The sequence below is a fragment of the Cyprinodon tularosa genome, unplaced genomic scaffold (assembly GCF_016077235.1).
Source record: "Cyprinodon tularosa strain WSP-4 unplaced genomic scaffold, ASM1607723v1 ctg533, whole genome shotgun sequence".
In the NCBI taxonomy this organism is placed as follows: Eukaryota; Metazoa; Chordata; class Actinopteri; order Cyprinodontiformes; family Cyprinodontidae; genus Cyprinodon; species Cyprinodon tularosa.
Window position 1 is genome coordinate 531,050 of NW_024039267.1, and position 16,946 is coordinate 547,995.

General features: G+C 40.4%; 1 protein-coding gene across 3 annotated transcripts; it reads left to right on the forward strand.

Moving 5' to 3' along the window:
• The first annotated feature begins 1,013 nt into the window (after nt 1–1,013).
• Nucleotides 1,014–16,714, forward strand: LOC119796075 (pyruvate dehydrogenase E1 component subunit alpha, mitochondrial-like). Of its 3 annotated transcripts, XM_038304434.1 has the most exons (13): nt 1,016–1,170; nt 5,905–5,925; nt 6,959–7,108; nt 8,514–8,579; nt 8,727–8,900; nt 9,882–10,008; nt 10,073–10,164; nt 10,282–10,374; nt 11,351–11,506; nt 11,770–11,841; nt 12,691–12,758; nt 12,857–12,965; nt 15,929–16,714. In XM_038304434.1, exons 1-13 carry the CDS (start codon nt 1,111–1,113, stop codon nt 16,091–16,093), a joined length of 1,353 nt encoding a protein of 450 aa, XP_038160362.1. In that variant the 5' UTR covers nt 1,016–1,110; the 3' UTR covers nt 16,094–16,714. The 3 variants fall into 3 exon arrangements, with proteins under 3 accessions (XP_038160364.1, XP_038160362.1, XP_038160363.1); XM_038304435.1 differs by lacking the exon at nt 6,959–7,108 and having other exon boundaries at nt 1,017–1,170; XM_038304436.1 differs by lacking the exons at nt 5,905–5,925; nt 6,959–7,108 and having other exon boundaries at nt 1,014–1,170.
• The last annotated feature ends 232 nt before the right edge of the window (nt 16,715–16,946 follow it).

Below are 16,946 nucleotides of genomic sequence, written 5' to 3' on the forward strand. Positions count from 1 at the left end.
TATATAATGTTTTTTGTCATTCTGTAGAAATGACAAAAAAATCGTGCCTTTTCCCAGCCAGATGTGATGAGCATACCTCCAGCTGTTTCTACTGTAGGACCTCTGCCCTGGATCAACAGTGGAGGCAAATGTGGATATTTCATGAGAAACCGTTGATTACAAAATGCACAGGATTGACCCTACTAACATGATTAAATATAGGATACTGACAACAAATCTAATATTTTTCTGCACATTTCTTATTCATAAATGGAAGTTCTCATCATCCTTATATTTTATTTCCAACAGTGGTTTAAGAATTTCAGTTATATCTATTCATGATTTACAAAAGTACAAAGAAAAAAATATAAATGGATATGAGTTCTTTAAAATCAATAAAATTATTTTGATTAAGGTAATTTTTTTCTCCCTTGAATGTCTAAAAGTAGATACCCAGCCCCCTGATATACCTCATTATATGTTCTGCTTCTTGTTCTATGCTTATTTTTGTAAACACAAATGTTTACCATTTAAGAAAATAAGAGTGAAATTATAAAATGATAAAAGTTGGAATCTTTTTTTAAAAGTTTTATATATAATGTTGTATCATTTGATTTCTCAGCAGACTGATAAACATATTTATCCATGCTTTGAATAATGACACATTGGTTCTGCTAATTATCTCTGACCTAGTTTAAACCTCTGATTGAGAAAGTCTTGTTTTAGTCATTCGTTGTATTTAATTTTGAGAAGTAGATTTTTAATACTACCACACTCTACAATGCCACACTACAATGGCTAGTTTATTATTTAATACCCTGTGCAATAAGTACATATATAAATATCCATCTATATAAATACCCATGTAAATACCCTGTATAATAATCCTGCTTAAAAAAACTATTTTAGCTGATGTAATTCAATTATAATTTATTTCTCCACTGTGAGATCAATAAAGTAAATCAATCAACACACTGAGAACCTTTTTCCTTTTCTTTTTTTTTGTTTTGTGCGCGACACGGAACTCTTATTTAAAAGCAGCATTTTCCGTAGGGACACAAGCAGCGGACGGACCTCAGCGGCTAGCAGCCGTCATTAATCCTCTCAGCAGTCACTGTGCCCTTCAGTAGCATGAAAACCATGTTGGCGATCATTTCTAACGCACTGTGCAGGATCACCGGGAAAAATGCGGTGAGTGGGTCGATCCGAACTCAGAGGTTCTGGACGGAACCGGTTCATGCTAGCAGTTAGCTAACCTTTTAGCAGCAGCAGCAGCTAATTGTCTGTTTTTCCTGTAGTTATGTAACCTTATTTCTGTTTGGATAACATTCTCTCAACACGTGTGTTAATTATTTAATTTTAGGGTATATTTAGAGGTTCTTTGGTCTGATTTAAGTTTTTATTTTTGTCTGTAATGTGAATTATTTTCTGTTTAATAAGGGTTTACCTGAACCTATCAGCACCGGTGTTATGCCCAAAAGTGCATGCCTGCCGAAATATGCATCCCCAGTCGCGGGAGCGCGCCTCGCTCTGTTGAACTGCATATCGACGAGGAAAACGGATTAAAATATGTTCAATGGAGCTTAGGTTCTTATATTAACGATATAAAAACGTTTAAAAATACCTCTCGTGGGAAAAAAAACTTGTGGTTATTTCGCAGATTAATTTACAAAAGTACGGATTTTTTTGAACAACATTAAATCCAAAGATTTTGACCATGGTACGGCTGATTTATTTGTTGTGGTCTCTTGCTATTTACACACAACACTAAACCGTGATAGCCGAAGTGAGTTTTGAGTTTGCAAAGCTTTCTCTTAAGTGGAAAATCAAACGCGCACCTACAAAGCACAGCGTTCACAAACCAGTGAGATGCGTTCGCTGCGCGTCATTCAGCTATGGTGCATTCAGGAGCATTGGAACATTTTAAACTTACAAGAATGAGGCATAAAACAGAACTGTATTTTTACTGAACTGTATTGTATTTTTTTTTGTTTGTTTATGCACATCTGCTAGCTTTTTATTCTAAAAAATCTATAATATTACAGCAGCAATTTATCAATGTTTTTCAAAATCCTGTTTAAAAGCTCCAAATGGGGCTTCAGATCATATGAAGCAACAATTGCACTGTCATTGTTTTACAGGGCAGTATTTGCATTTGCTGATCCTTGTACTTAATTACTGATGAATATACAGGAATACAGATGTACAAGTGTCAACTCCTCTGAGATAGCAGGGGATGGAATTTTTGGCAAGGACCTGCCAAAAAATGCATCCCCCTTGTTTTTAACTTAAAAATTGTCCCACACACATGAAATTCACACTGGTAGCTCAGCACACATGTGGAAGCAGGTAGAATTTGTCACATCAGCTACAAGTGTATATTTCTGGAAAAAAGCAGGGGATGCAATATTTGGCAAAGACCTGCCAAAAAATGCATCCCCCTTGTTTTTAACCTAAGGACCTGCCAAAAAATGCATCCCCCTTGTTTTTAACTTAAAGATTGTCCCACACACATGAAATTCACACTGGTAGCTCAGCACACATGTGGAAGCAGGTAGAAATTGAAACATCAGCTACAAATCTATATTTCTGAAAAAAAGCAGGGGATGCAATTTTTGGCAAGGACCTGCCAAAAAATGCATCCCCCTTGTTTTTAAGTTAAAAATTGTCCCACACACATGAAATTCACATTGGTAGCTCAGCACACACGTGGAAGCAGGTAGAAATTGAAACATCAGCTACAAATCTATATTTCTGGAAAAAAGCAGGGGATGCAATTTTTGGCAAGGACCTGCCAAAAAATAGCATCCCCCTTGTTTTTAACCTAAGGACCTGCCAAAAATTGCATCCCCTGCTTTTTTCCAGAAATATAGATTTGTAGCTAATGTTTCAATTTCTACCTGCTTCCACATGTGTGCTGAGCTACCAGTGTGAATTTCATGTGTGTGGGACAATCTTTGGGTTAAAAACAAGGGGGATGCATTTTTTGGCAGGTCCTTGCCAAAAATTGCATCCCCTGCTTTTATTCAGAAATATACACTTGTAGCTGATGTTTCAATTTCTACCTGCTTCCATGTGTGTGCTGAGCTACCAGTGTGAATTTCATGTGTGTGGGACAATCTTTAAGTTAAAAACAAGCGGGATGCATTTTTTGGCAGGTCCTTAGGTTAAAAACAAGGGGGATGCATTTTTTGGCAGGTCCTTGCCAAAAATTGCATCCCCTGCTTTTTTCCAGAAATATAGATTTGTAGCTGATGTTTCAATTTCTACCTGCTTCCACATGTGTGCTGAGCTACCAGTGTGAATTTCATGTGTGTGGGACAATCTTTAAGTTAAAAACAAGGGGGATGCATTTTTTGGCAGGTCCTTAGGTTAAAAACAAGGGGGATGCATTTTTTGGCAGGTCTTTACCAAAAATTGCATCCCCTGCTTTTTTCCAGAAATATAGATTTGTAGCTGATGTTTCAATTTCTACCTGCTTCCACATGTGTGCTGAGCTACCAGTGTGAATTTCATGTGTGTGGGACAATCTTTAAGTTAAAAACAAGGGGGATGCATTTTTTGGCAGGTCCTTGCCAAAAATTCCATCCCCTGCTATCTCAGAGGAGTTGACACTTGTACATCTGTATTCCTGTATATTCATCAGTAATTAAGTACAAGGATCAGCAAATGCAAATACTGCCCTGTAAAACAATGACAGTGCAATTGTTGCTTCATATGATCTGAAGCCCCATTTGGAGCTTTTAAACAGGATTTTGAAAAACATTGATAAATTGCTGCTGTAATATTATAGATTTTTTAGAATAAAAAGCTAGCAGATGTGCATAAACAAAAAAAAAAAATACAATACAGTTCAGTAAAAATACAGTTCTGTTTTATGCCTCATTCTTGTAAGTTTAAAATGTTCTAATGCTCCTGAATGCACCATAGCTTTCTGACGCGCAGCGAACGCATCTCACTGGTCTGTGAACGCTGTGCTTTGTAGGTGCGCGTTTGATTTTCCACTTAAGAAAAAGCTTTGCAAACTCAAAACTCACTTCGGCTATCACGGTTTAGTGTTGTGTGTAAATAGCAAGAGACCACAACAAATAAATCAGCCGTACCATGGTCAAAATCTTTGGATTTAATGTTGTTCAAAAAATCCATACTTTTGTAAATTAATCTGCCAAATAACCACAACTTTTTTCCCACGAGAGGTATTTTTAAACGTTTTTATATCATTAATATAAGAACCTAAGCTCCATTGAACATATTTTAATCCGTTTTCCTCGTCGATATGCAGTTCAACAGAGCGAGGCGCGCTCCCGCGACTGGGGATGCATATTTCGGCAGGCATGCACTTTTGGGCATAACACCGGTTTATACTGACAAAGAAGCTCTTGAGTATTATCATTAACCAAGTCACATCTAATTCTTTACAACTTGGCTAATTAAATATTGTTTCCTAATAAATTCAGTTTAAGCATGAAGGGAAATTCAGATTGTTGGATCCAGGCTGCAAAACCTTTAGTTGATTGGATTAACTTTTGCTCAAAGGAGCGGGACTTTCTGAGGAGTTAGAGAGAGTTTTATTTATCAATGAAACCAGCTGGGATTTATTTCCAGTTAACATCATTCTGTCTCTTTTATTATAGATCAGTCATTGTTGTTTAAACCTGAAACATAAAAAAGGCAAACTTTTCAGGAAAATAGAGGGCAAATGAAGGGATCTCTCCTTTTTAGGGGACTGATCAGCATTGTGCAGCAACACGTGGGGGAGGGGTGGAGTGGCACTGGAGGAAACTACCAGCACCCTGTAAATCTAATTGGAAATACTTTAAATTAAAACCTTGTGAGATGTTCGTAGAATTTGTCACTTCTGGGAATTGTTGGTTCCAACCTGCTGACTGCTTTCAACAGAGCCCAAGGATCAAGTTCTAAGAAAAGTTTGGGTTCTTTATGCATGAAGAAACTTTATTGATCCAAACTATAGAACTAGGTTTAAAAAATAAATAAAACCGCAACCAAAAACTTGTAAAAAAACACTGGGAAACTATTAATAAAAAAGCACTTTTAGGTTTTTAATGTTTATAAAAAAATTTAGGCTGATTGTTTGGAAATAAAGTAACATTTTAAATCTTGTCTCTGGGTATCAGCATTTCTATATCAGTAGTGAAACCTCAACGCAACACTGAAAGTTTTATACTGTGGTGCGTTCAGTGACTGCATGTTCCTACAGACACCGACCATAAATCCAGCATCAATTCTCTTTAATCCAGATGTGTTTATGATTCCATCTTAGCTGGGGATCTGCCACCTGCAGCTGTTCTGTTGCAATTTAAGAAATGGAAATGTCATGAGAGCTGTGCAAAAGGAAATGTCATTTGAATACACTCTGTGTATGACAATAAAAGCTGTCTAAGTCTTTGGAACTTCTACAACAGCTCTTTATAATATTGCTTAAAATGGATAAGAACAAAAGTTTCTAAATACAGATTTAACAAAAAAGAAATACTGGTCCGGCAGTTTTCCTTAATGGGAATATTAGCATTCAGCTTCCACAGCAGAAAGATACCAGAAGATTCTGTGATCGTTTTACTTCACCTGGCATCATAAACTCAGGATCCATTTTGTTTTTGCAAAAGTTATACAAGTTTTTGTTTAAATCTGAATGCTAGTAATAAAAGGCTGGTTCCTTAAATTTTTTTTTTTGCCTCTAAAGGGTTTTTGAACTGGCTGTCTGAACTGTAAGTGTTGCAGCTCCCTGATCGAACCAAACAAACTCAGTCGGATTGTAGGATCCATGTTTTTTTTTCTGCCAGCTTTTTCTCTCCTGCTTCCTGCTCTGCCGCCTCCATTCTTCATAAATTAAACGTCCCCCATTATTTATTTGTCGCTTCTCTCCCTCCTTTCCTCCACCCCCCTCGCCCCGCTCCTCCACTCTAGGGAGCCCAAACGGTGTCGGAGGTAAGCAGCAGCTGGTGTTTGGTCCTTCCTCCCTCCTCTGCAGCGACCAGGTTTACCTGAAGTGTTTTATCCTTTTGCATCCTGATAAACCCTAGATTTCCCTCCCTGTCTGTATTTCAGGTTTGGTGTCAGCAGTTCACATCAGCACAACATTTACCGTAGTAAAGAGTGTTTTAACTTAGTCTGGCTGCAAACCAAATGCTTCAGCTCCCACTTAAATGACTAAAACTGCTTCTAATCTTTTAGTGCCAAAAACCTCATTTATTGATCAACAAACTTGTTTTGAATCTGTAGTTTATTTTGATGGGAGGGTAAAAATTACCAAGTAAATAGTCCTAGTTACGGTTGACTTTTCTTTCAATTGTAAAAGTGAAAAGTTTTTACTTTAACTGAAAATATTGAAATGAAATGAATCCAGTACAGTTTAGATTCATTCAGAAGCGACCCGTTTATGGCTCAAAAAGAAGAAAAAGCTCAAATAGCTCTGATTAAAGGCCAACCTCACAATACATTTAGTTTTATTTCATCTTTAATACTCAATATCACTTTTAAAGCAACGTAAATGTAATATATGGAGTTTAGGATTGATTGGTAGTTCTAAAGGCTGTTGCTTCAAATATCTGTGGCCTAAACATCAAACGCCTACATCCCTTAGCAGCTCAAAAGGTCAAAGTTCATGGGGCTAGAAGGAAAAGAGAAAATTGGCAGATATCACCACTGATGTGTCTTCTTAATAGAAACTGATATTGTTGCTGTTAAGGTTTTATAATATTTGGAGTACCAAGTTGATTTCTGTTTAGTTTATTTGTTTTAGATCTGAAGTAATCAGATTGAGCGTGAGGTTGGGAAATCTTTGGAGGATAAAAAGATGGCCTCCATGTAAAGTTGTGCTGTTTGTGAGCGATGAGCAGCATGTAGATGCCGTTCCTCATGGTTTTAGCCTCCAGCTGTCGTGTCTCTCCTCACCCATAGCCTCAGTTAGCGCTCCGCTGGCTGTGCTCAGCTCTCATTGGTTGGCTCCTGTGCTCCCCAGCTGCTGGTTGACCTGTCAGAGTACGTCAATCTAACGTCCCCACAGGCGGCGGCGCCAGCAGCCCCCCCGGCCCGGCGGCTCCCACCTAAACCACCACCAGCCAGCGCTGCACACTTAGTTAGCACCCAGACGGGCCGGCCAGACGGACCAGTAAGATCCTCCTGTGGTATCTGGCTGCTCACTAACTGGGTTGGGGAACCTAACCAGAGCTTCTGCATGACTCTGCTGCTGAAAACCATTTATTAATTATTAAAACTGGGGGGAAATAACCAAGCTGGTCTCTGTCAAGCTTTCTGAAAGCATTAATTCTTTAGAATGTTTATTTTCTTTAAGTGGGGCTGCAATTCTGTTCAACCATGACCCGAGGAATAATGTTTATAGAATAATCTTAGAAAACCTAAATGGACCGAAGTGAGTTACATCTGTCTAAAGTTTTGAAACTGATTAATGCTGAATGAGCAACAAAAAGTAAATTAACTTTACATGAAAAGAGAACTTTATCATGAAATATAAGTAAAGCTACATGGAGGAGATGGTTTGTCTTATCCCTGCAAACAGATGTCCTAATGACAAGTTTGGATTATAAAAGTTGGTTTACTTTTTTCTTAAAAGTTTATAGCCTTTTCTGATTTGAAACAATAAAATAATCCTGTTTTATTTTTGTATAAACAGGAGTTTCACCGTTGGGGTGGATTAGGTGGATAAAACATGATCTAATGGAGTTGCTAAATGCCTGTGGTGTTTAATCACCTGGACGTGTTTATAACCTGGTAGCCTGTATATATTCGGATGTATCTGACCTGTTTAAAGGATGAGGGAGAGCTGCATCTGGGGACATGTTTATAAATGCTGGAGCTCAGTATTTGTTTGTGTATTTAGCTGAGCACAGGCGAAACCTGCCTTCTTAAATGAATAAAAAGAAAAACTTTTATTATTTGCTTTCTATGGTCTTATTTAGCTGCCAAATTAAGGGTAAATGTACCTCCTACTTTAAGAAATTTCTACTCATCTTTCCTTTTAATGAGTTTTCCAGTGATCCTAGAAATGACAGATACAAGATCTCTAGGATAAAAAATGATTTGATTTCGGGTTTAAAGAAGAAATGGCAAACTAAGCAGGTCTATTCTCCTTTTAAATGTAACCACAGCCAGATGGTACCTCTGTGTTTAAAGAAATAGATTTAATTGTATTTTATATTACAGAGGACATCCCAGTCATTAGTTATCAACAGAATTTCTGTATATATTCATGTTAGTGTTCATTACAAAGTTGATAAAGTGTTGATTTGAGTGGGGAGGGGGGGCATATTTGAGGTATATTTTCTGGGTAAACTAAACTGAAAGCTGTTTCATTAATGCGGTTTTCCCGCCTTGTTGTTAACCGTACATATTTTTTGTAGCTACAGAATAAACAGACAGACCCAACCCTGCCCCCCTCCAACCCCCACACCCCGTCTGTCCCAGGAAGGCAGCCCTGTTTCTGCTCACAGCAGGTCTGTGATTCTGTCCTCTGATGGAAGCGGCGCTCCAGTTAATCAGGACCGCTCTGTTTTCAGGGCGCCAGGGTCGTCGTCTCCCGCTCCTTATCCGACTTCACTCCACAGGCGACGTTTGACATCAAGGTAAGCAGAAACCAAATGTCCTCATCAGCCTCTCCTGACGCAAACTAAACATGGAGGTGTGGATTGTATGATGTTTGAACCAATAAAGGGAAAATTAAACCTATTTAAAAGTAGGAAAGTCTAACTCTGCCCATTTCTCTCCTGTAGAAATGTGACCTGCACAGTCTGGAGGCAGGGCCTCCAGAGAAGGCGGAGCTGACGAGGGAGCAAGGCCTGCAGTATTACCGCACCATGCAGATGGTGAGACGCATGGAGCTGAAAGCCGATCAGCTATACAAGCAGAAGATCATCCGAGGCTTCTGTCACCTCTACGATGGACAGGTACGGTCAGGAAAACCTCTCCTGCTTCACTCAGGAGGAAACATATTAACTATAACCTTCTGAGAGAGGTTGAAAAGCATTTGAGAAACTATTTATACTGTAATAAATATCAGTCAGAAATGGGGAAAATGTATCCGACATCTACTGGTATACTCTGACTTTAACTCAAAAGAGCAGCGAATGTATGTAGAGAAGGTTAAACGCTACGATTTGAGGGGCTTTATCATGAAGCCAGAGATTTCAGGGACGCCTTTTCTGGACAGACTGGGTCAGCAGCACGGTGGTGGATGGGTGATGCTTTGGCCTTGGTTTAAAGACACAGCTGGTAGCTGCTGTTCCAGTAGAAATGTGAGCAAAGCTCTGGATGTTCTACTGATTTTTGTGGTATTTCCAATTTAATAAGAAATCCAGTTGAAATTGCACCTGAATACGCATTTTCACCCATTAAAACAAAATGGCAGCAGTGGATGTAAACGCATGAGATGTATCTAGATTTCAGCCATGGCTGTAGTGCTCATTGTGGTGAACTAAATGTTAAAATAATCCAAATATGCAGCACTATCATCCACTAACTACTTAAAAAGGCCCTGAGCTCCAGCTGCTGATAACGTTTCCATTACAGTTATGCTAAATATAATTATGATGCGACTGAATAAGCAACTCATCAAAGCATATATTTTTTTTTATTTTACTATATATTTTTTTTCAGTTAGTTAATTGAAACTAATCTAGTGAATAATGGATCATGGCACGGTTCCCTAAGCATGCTGGACTCAAACGTGTCGTCTGACAGGCTGATCCCGTCTTCACCAGAATAATGTTGGATATCACAAAAACATGTAGATCTAATTTATTTATTTGTTCATTTTCTTTTGACATTTTTAACTATCATAAAGATCTAATTTATTTTACTTTACAATGCCAGAGTAAAAAATCACATCATGTGGGAAGCCATTTTTATTGTATTTTGTCCAAACACAGGAGGCGTGTGCTGCCGGCATCGAGGCGGCCATCAACCCCTCGGATCATCTGATCACAGCTTACCGAGCTCATGGTTACACCTACACCCGCGGCGTCTCCGTCAAAGAGATCCTGGCTGAGCTCACAGGTGAGCCGCGCCGCTCCTGATGGTCAACATGGCCGAGGCAAAGTCACATCTCTGCTCTCCTCAGGTCGCAAAGGGGGCGTGGCCAAAGGGAAGGGCGGCTCCATGCACATGTACGCCCCTCACTTCTATGGGGGGAACGGCATCGTGGGCGCACAGGTATCCACCAAAGCTCTTTCAGAATATCAGTTTCTGGTGTTTTATTTTTATCATTAACAGCAAACTGCACTCTGGTTTACGTTACTTGTATAAACAATGGAGTTGTGAACTGTCCAGGTGCCGCTGGGAGCCGGTATCGCTCTGGCCTGTCAGTACCAAGGCAACAATCAGATCTGTGTCACGCTGTATGGAGATGGAGCAGCCAATCAGGTGAGGGCTTCAGCTTCAATGGAATAAAGGTCACATTAACGTTAACTTATTTGGTTTTTCTGAATCCATGATTTAAACCGTGAGATATCTGAAAACAATTGGTGCACAAAGGTCAAAGCGCATCTGTGGCAAACCCGTCCAAACAATGTGCCCTGACAACCCACTACCATGACAGCCTGTCAGTTCATAAAGATGGCGGCTAGGAGCGCTGATGATGCATAAAAGGATTTGCTTATGCTGGCTGCATTTCCATGTAGACAGAGCAATCTTGCTGTTGGGGTCAGATAAATCCAGGCAGCTAATTAATGGAGCCTGACCATCCAGCAGTACCTCATGTTAGCAAGAGCTAGAGCAACTCTAAGTTGTAGTGAATCCTGGTGTTCAGGGGGGCGGGCACATTTACGTCTGGAGCAACGATGAAGCTCGGTCAGCTTTTCACCTTCTCATTTCATCATTATCAGACCGATCCGATGACGAGCGCAACACAGGCCTGCAGGGATCAAGGAAAATACAACTCGGATTGTGCGATTTCTACTTTCAATGAAACTCACTCAATGAAAGCACCCACTAAGACCTTGAATTGGGGTTTAAAAGTCATAGGCTTAAAGCTTTTCACTGGAATGTTTGCAAATTAAAGGCATTACTACTGTATTCCCAGCATGTTTGAATCTTAGCCCTCCTGGATTCAAATTTTAATTAACTCTAGTCCCAGTACTTCCTAGTTTACCCCCTGCACAGTAGTTGTTGTTGGAAATATACAAAAACGGCTTTGTTTACTAACTAACAAAGAGTAAAACACAGAAATTAAAAATAATGCATCAGCAAGATGCTTTCATATTTTAGAAAAACTCTGGATGCAAAACCAGAATGAGTTACTCCTTTGTCAAAACATGAATATGCACCATTTTTAAAGTCAAAATAAACAAAGGCTGATTCAGGGTAACTGAATCAGAGATAACCTGCCGTCTCCCATCAGGGTCAGCTCTTTGAGACGTTCAACATGGCCGCTCTGTGGAAGCTGCCGTGCGTTTTCATCTGTGAGAACAACAAGTACGGCATGGGGACCTCGGTGGAGAGGGCCTCAGCCAGCACCGACTACTACAAGAGAGGAGACTTCATCCCAGGCCTCAGAGTGAGACACAAACCCACCAATCAGATGGTATCTGGGTGGTCCCGGGCGGCGGCTGCTGCGTCGGCTGTACGCCCCAGCCGCCAGCCCTCCACGGACCTAGACTATAACAGGACGCTGCTGATGAGGCGCGTCCTGGCAGTTGCAGGTGTGAGCATGCATACAGCTGTCTGATGCTCATGTATGATACTGCACACAGTCTCAGTGGAATAGAAATGAAAGCTTCTTGGTCTGCTGATGCAGTAACGGGTATGTTTTCTCTGCAGGTGGACGGGATGGACGTGCTGTGTGTCAGAGAGGCAACAAAGTTTGCAGCAGATCACTGCAGAGCTGGAAAGGTGAAAACTTCCCCCTCTGACCTGTGATGTCCCATTTCTTTACCTTCTGTTCTTCTAACCCAGGGCTCTGCAACCTTTACAACCAAAAGAGACATTTTTAACTTCAGTCCAGCTAATAAAACTGGTTTATAGCTGCAAAACATTGCAGGAGAATTTCCTTATATTTAACGAATATCTGCCACAGGAGTTGTCCTTTTTCTTTTAAACAACCACTGCACCATTTCAACTTTCAGGTTTTAAAATTAAGGAAAAAATAAAAATGAGATTAAACGTATATCAACATATCAAAGTATTTATTAGGGGTTGGTTTTATATTTTGCAAAATTATGTTTAAAAAACACATTTCCCCCCCTTTTAAGAAGATAATATTTGTATATTTCTATTATAATTGCTATAGTTAAAGTCAATTTTTTTTTTTTTTAGAATTGGGGCAGAAAAAAATAGGTTCCCTCTTGGCTTATAAAACTCAATTAAAGCTGCTTGCATTACACTGCTTACAAAATAAACGCATCTACGACAGGCTGCTGATATATCTGGAAAATCATGTTTACATGCATTTGTTTAATCTTTAAGCGGGGAATGTTTGCTTTAATTTGTTTTAGGAAATCCAGTGCAAATAGAAATGCTAAAACATTTTATTGGCCAGTTTGTCTGTTGTTTAAAACAATTAGCCGACTCTTCATCGTTTTAGCCCAAGTGATGACGAGCTGTTTAAAGAGCCACATGTGGCCCTGGAACCATAGGGTGCAGACCTGAGTTCTACTGCTTGGTGTCTGGCTCTAAAAAGGGCCTGAATCCAACCCTGTCAGTCTTTCAGGTTGTGACAGAATGACCTCCTGTGTTTTGCAGGGACCAATCATAATGGAGCTCCAGACGTATCGTTACCATGGACACAGCATGAGTGACCCCGGTGTGAGGTCTGTGTATCTCCTTCAGGAGATGAGGAAATCCTGACTCAGGTGGCGTTCTCCTCCACATCTTTACCTGAATCTTGTGGTCATGTGACGTTCTGCAGCTACCGCACCCGGGAGGAGATCCAGGAGGTCCGCAGTAAGAGCGACCCCATCTCCATGCTGAAGGAGCGCATGCTCGGCGCCAACATGGCGTCTGTGGAGGAGTTTAAGGTGAGGGTGGTTCTAAGCCTGGTTCCTCTGGAGGAAGTGGAGCCTACCCTTTGCAGCCTACTCTGTTCTGTTTGAAAGTCCAACCATGGCGTCTCTGAACGCTGCTCAGATGCAGAACCTGAATCAGCCGTTCTGCTGTAGATCTGCTCCTGTGTTTGGGATCATTGACTTGATTAGACCAAGCTTTGGACTCATGGTTTATGGTCTAGTATCCCAGTAGCAATATTCCTCCACCTCCATGCTCTACAGTTCCTACAGTTATGGCCAAAAGTATTGAGAATGACACAAATATTATATTTTCACATGATCTGCTGCCCTCTGGTTTCCATGTGTGTATGTCAGATGTTGTCATCCCATACAGAAATACAATTGCAATTCATATTATGAGTAATAAAAGCTTTTGACAGAATGAGTTAATGCAGCAAGTCAATATTGGCAGTGTTGACCCCTCTTCTCCCTGGCATTCTCTCAATCAACTTCTGGACCAAATCCTGACTGATAGCAGTCTATTCTTGCACAATCAATGCTTGCATTTTGTCAGAATTCCTAGGTTTTCGTTTGTCCACCCGTCTCTTGATGATTGACCACAAGTTTTTAATGGGATTAAGATCAGGGGAAAATCTCTGTTTTGTTCCCTGAGCCAGTTAGATATCACCTTTGCTTTATGGCAAGGTGCTCCATCGTGCTGGAAAAGGCGTTCATCACCAAACTGCTCTTGGACGGTTGCGAGAAGTTGCTCTCGGAGAACATTCTGGTACCATTCTTTATCAATGGCTGTGTTTCTAGGTAAGACTGTGAGAGAGCCGACTCCCTTGGCTGAGAAGCAACCCCACACATGAATGGTTTCAGGAAGCTTTACAGTCGGCATGAGACAAGACTGGTGGTAGCGCTCACCTCGTCTTCTCCCAACAAGCTGTTTTCCAGATGTCCCAAACAGTCGGAAAGGGGATTGATCAGAGAAATGAATTTATTCCAGTCCTCAGCAGTCCACTACCTGTACCTTTAGCAGAATATCAGTCTGTCCCTGATGTTTTTCCTGCAGAGAAGTGGCTTCTTTGCTGCCCTCCTTGAGACCAGACCTTGCTCCAAGAGTCTCCACCTCACAGTGCCTGCAGATGCACTCACAACTGCCTGCTGCCATTCCTAAGCAAGCTCTGCACTGCTGGTAGCCCGATCCCGCTGCTGAAACACTTAAGAGACAGTCCTGCCGCTTGCTGGTCTTTCTTGCATTGTTTTGGCAACAATGGAACCTCTCCTTGAAGTTCTTGATGATGCCATAGATTGCTGACTGAGGTGCAATCTTTCTGGCTGTGATTCTCTTTCCTGTTAGGCCATTTTTGTGCTGTGCAATGATGACTGAACATGTTTCTTTAGAGATAACCATGGTTCACAGAAGAGAAACAATGATGCCAAGCACCAGCCTCTTTTAAAGTGTCCAGTGGCGTCATTCTGACTCAATCCTGACAGATTGATCTCCAGCCCTGTCCTCATCACCACCCACACCTGTGTTAATGGAGCAATCACTGAAACCATGTTAGCTGCTCCTTTAAGGCAGGGCTGCAATGACGTTGAAAGGTGTTTTGGGGGATAACGTTCATTTTCTAGGGAAATATTGATATGCAATTAATAGCTGTTACTCTGATAACTCTTTGTAACATTCTGGAGTATATGCAAATTGCCGTTATAAAAACTGAAGCAGTAGACTTTGTAAATATTAACATTTGAATCATTCTATAAACTTTTGGCCATGACTGTACAGTATGAGCCAGTTTTCTTATAGCCAGACTCTATTGGGTTTAATATCTGTCGCATCAAAATTATATTTTGTAAAAACTACAATGGAATTAATTTTTTTTAATTTCGCATCACACGAGTCTCTAATCTGCAACTGGACCTTAGATATTGTATTTTTTACATTCAGTTTGTGACGGAAAGCACCAGAGCTATGGCTGAAACATGCGTTTACATCCACTGCTGCCTTTTCTCTTTCAGATTTATTTTTATAGTTATGCAAATTTTATTTCATTACTCAAAAATTAGCATTTTTGAAATTAGCAGAATATCAACATAATTTTGCTCACATTTGAGACGGAAACACATCCTGACTGCAGTATGTAGGGAGAGGCTCCTACTCTACAGCATGAGCAGATCCTGATCTGTGCAGGGGGGGGGGGGGGGGGGGGTGTCACTTCTAGAAACTCTGTCCCACTCTTGACTGGGTCAAAATAAGAAGAGTTGAAAAACAGCCAGTGTGTGCTAGAAAACAAAGCCTCCCTTCATGACCAGCCTGTGCAGCGTGTTAATAATTGGAAAAATGTTTTAAAGATCTGGAGAATGTAGCAATTAAGGCTGTGGGGTGGTTTGTTTTTTAATAAGCTCAAAGAGGAACAATAGTTAACTTTTTTTTTTTCTCTCTGTCCTTGATGCCTTTTGTATTGAAGATTTTCTGTTTTATAGAATTGTGTCATTGTTCATTTCTGTCTGCTTGCCTTCTATAAACGCTCTATGATTCCAAACCTGACTGTTCTCTGTTTTGCATGTCCCCTAAAGCGGTTGCGTTCTGGTGCACGCCAACCGCTTATGACATAATTATCTGTCATGTTGGATGCAATGCTCTGTGTTCAGTGCTTTGCTCCTCCATGATAACCTGCCTTGGCCACAAACCAGTCGAACTTGAGAGGCTCATCATTAGATTTGCTCGTGAACCAACCCCCCCTTTTTCTTTTTTTTTGGCCGTTATTGTGTAACATCATGTTTTTGTAACTAGCAAAATAGGAACCGACTGATGTTGCTATGCTGATAAAATCAGGAAATTATGAAATCCAGCATTGAAACAAAGTTGGACTATTAACTCTTTTATTTCTCATTTAAGACTGTTTTTTTTCTTCTTCTCCCGACTGAAGAGGGGGGGTCACCCCTTACATTTCTGTTCTTTGACATGGTTTAACTCTCTTCTCTGTCAGGAAATCGACATCCAGATCAGAAAGGAGGTGGAGGAGTCGGCTCAGTTTGCCACCTCTGACCCCGAGCCGCCGCTGGAGGAGCTCTGTAACCACATCTTCTCCAACAGCCCGCCGCTGGAAGTCCGCGGGACAAATCCTTGGTCCAAACTGAAGTCTGTCAGTTAAACCAGAGGGACTGAAACACCCTTCCTATCTACAGAAGTAGAATCCTTCCAGAACTAAAGCAGCCAGCCTTGGATTCCAGCATGGGAACGGGCCTCTGGTAGTCCCTGAAACCTGCCAGTATTTATTTACAGCTGTATTTAATAGGAATATTTATTTAATGTGTGGTAGAATTGCAGTTTTTTATTTTTGAAGCACCTTCCTGTAAACCAGAAATGAACCTGGAGTTGCTTCCTGTTTACCGTCTTAAATCCTGCTGAAGACTTTAAAAGCCATGAAACCTATCTGGGTTTCCTCATCCTGCAGGATTTAGGAACACATTGAAAACGTTGCATCACCAGCCAGCTGTTACTTTCAAACCGTTATCTGCTGCATGGTGGTGGCCGACGATTCGAGAGTCAAGGGAGTTTAATTCCTGCTGCCTGGAAAGCTGCAGCAAGTTGAGATGAGTGAATTTAAAGAGTCTATGTTCCATACAAAGACCTTCCATCCAGCTCACAGCCTCATGAGGTCAATAAATTATTGTTTTTAGTGTTTTCAATGAATTCCACATCTCTTAACTACTGGATGATGCTCAGGTTAGTTAAAGCTTCAAATCCTCTCAGATTTGCTTTCTGACCAACTCCCATTTGGAGACATAAAAAATAACATCGAAGCTCTTTTTTTTTTTTTTTTTTTGTTCAAACGTAGGGAATATGCATTGATATTGAGATAAAATGCATTCTTCATGCACCTCAGGTTGCTGTTACTAAACCTGTACAGAAAGTTTTAATGAGCGTTACTCTGATTAACTGAGATTTGAAATAAAAGATGGAGATGTTTTCCTGGGAAGTTCATGTTGTATTTATTTTTTAAC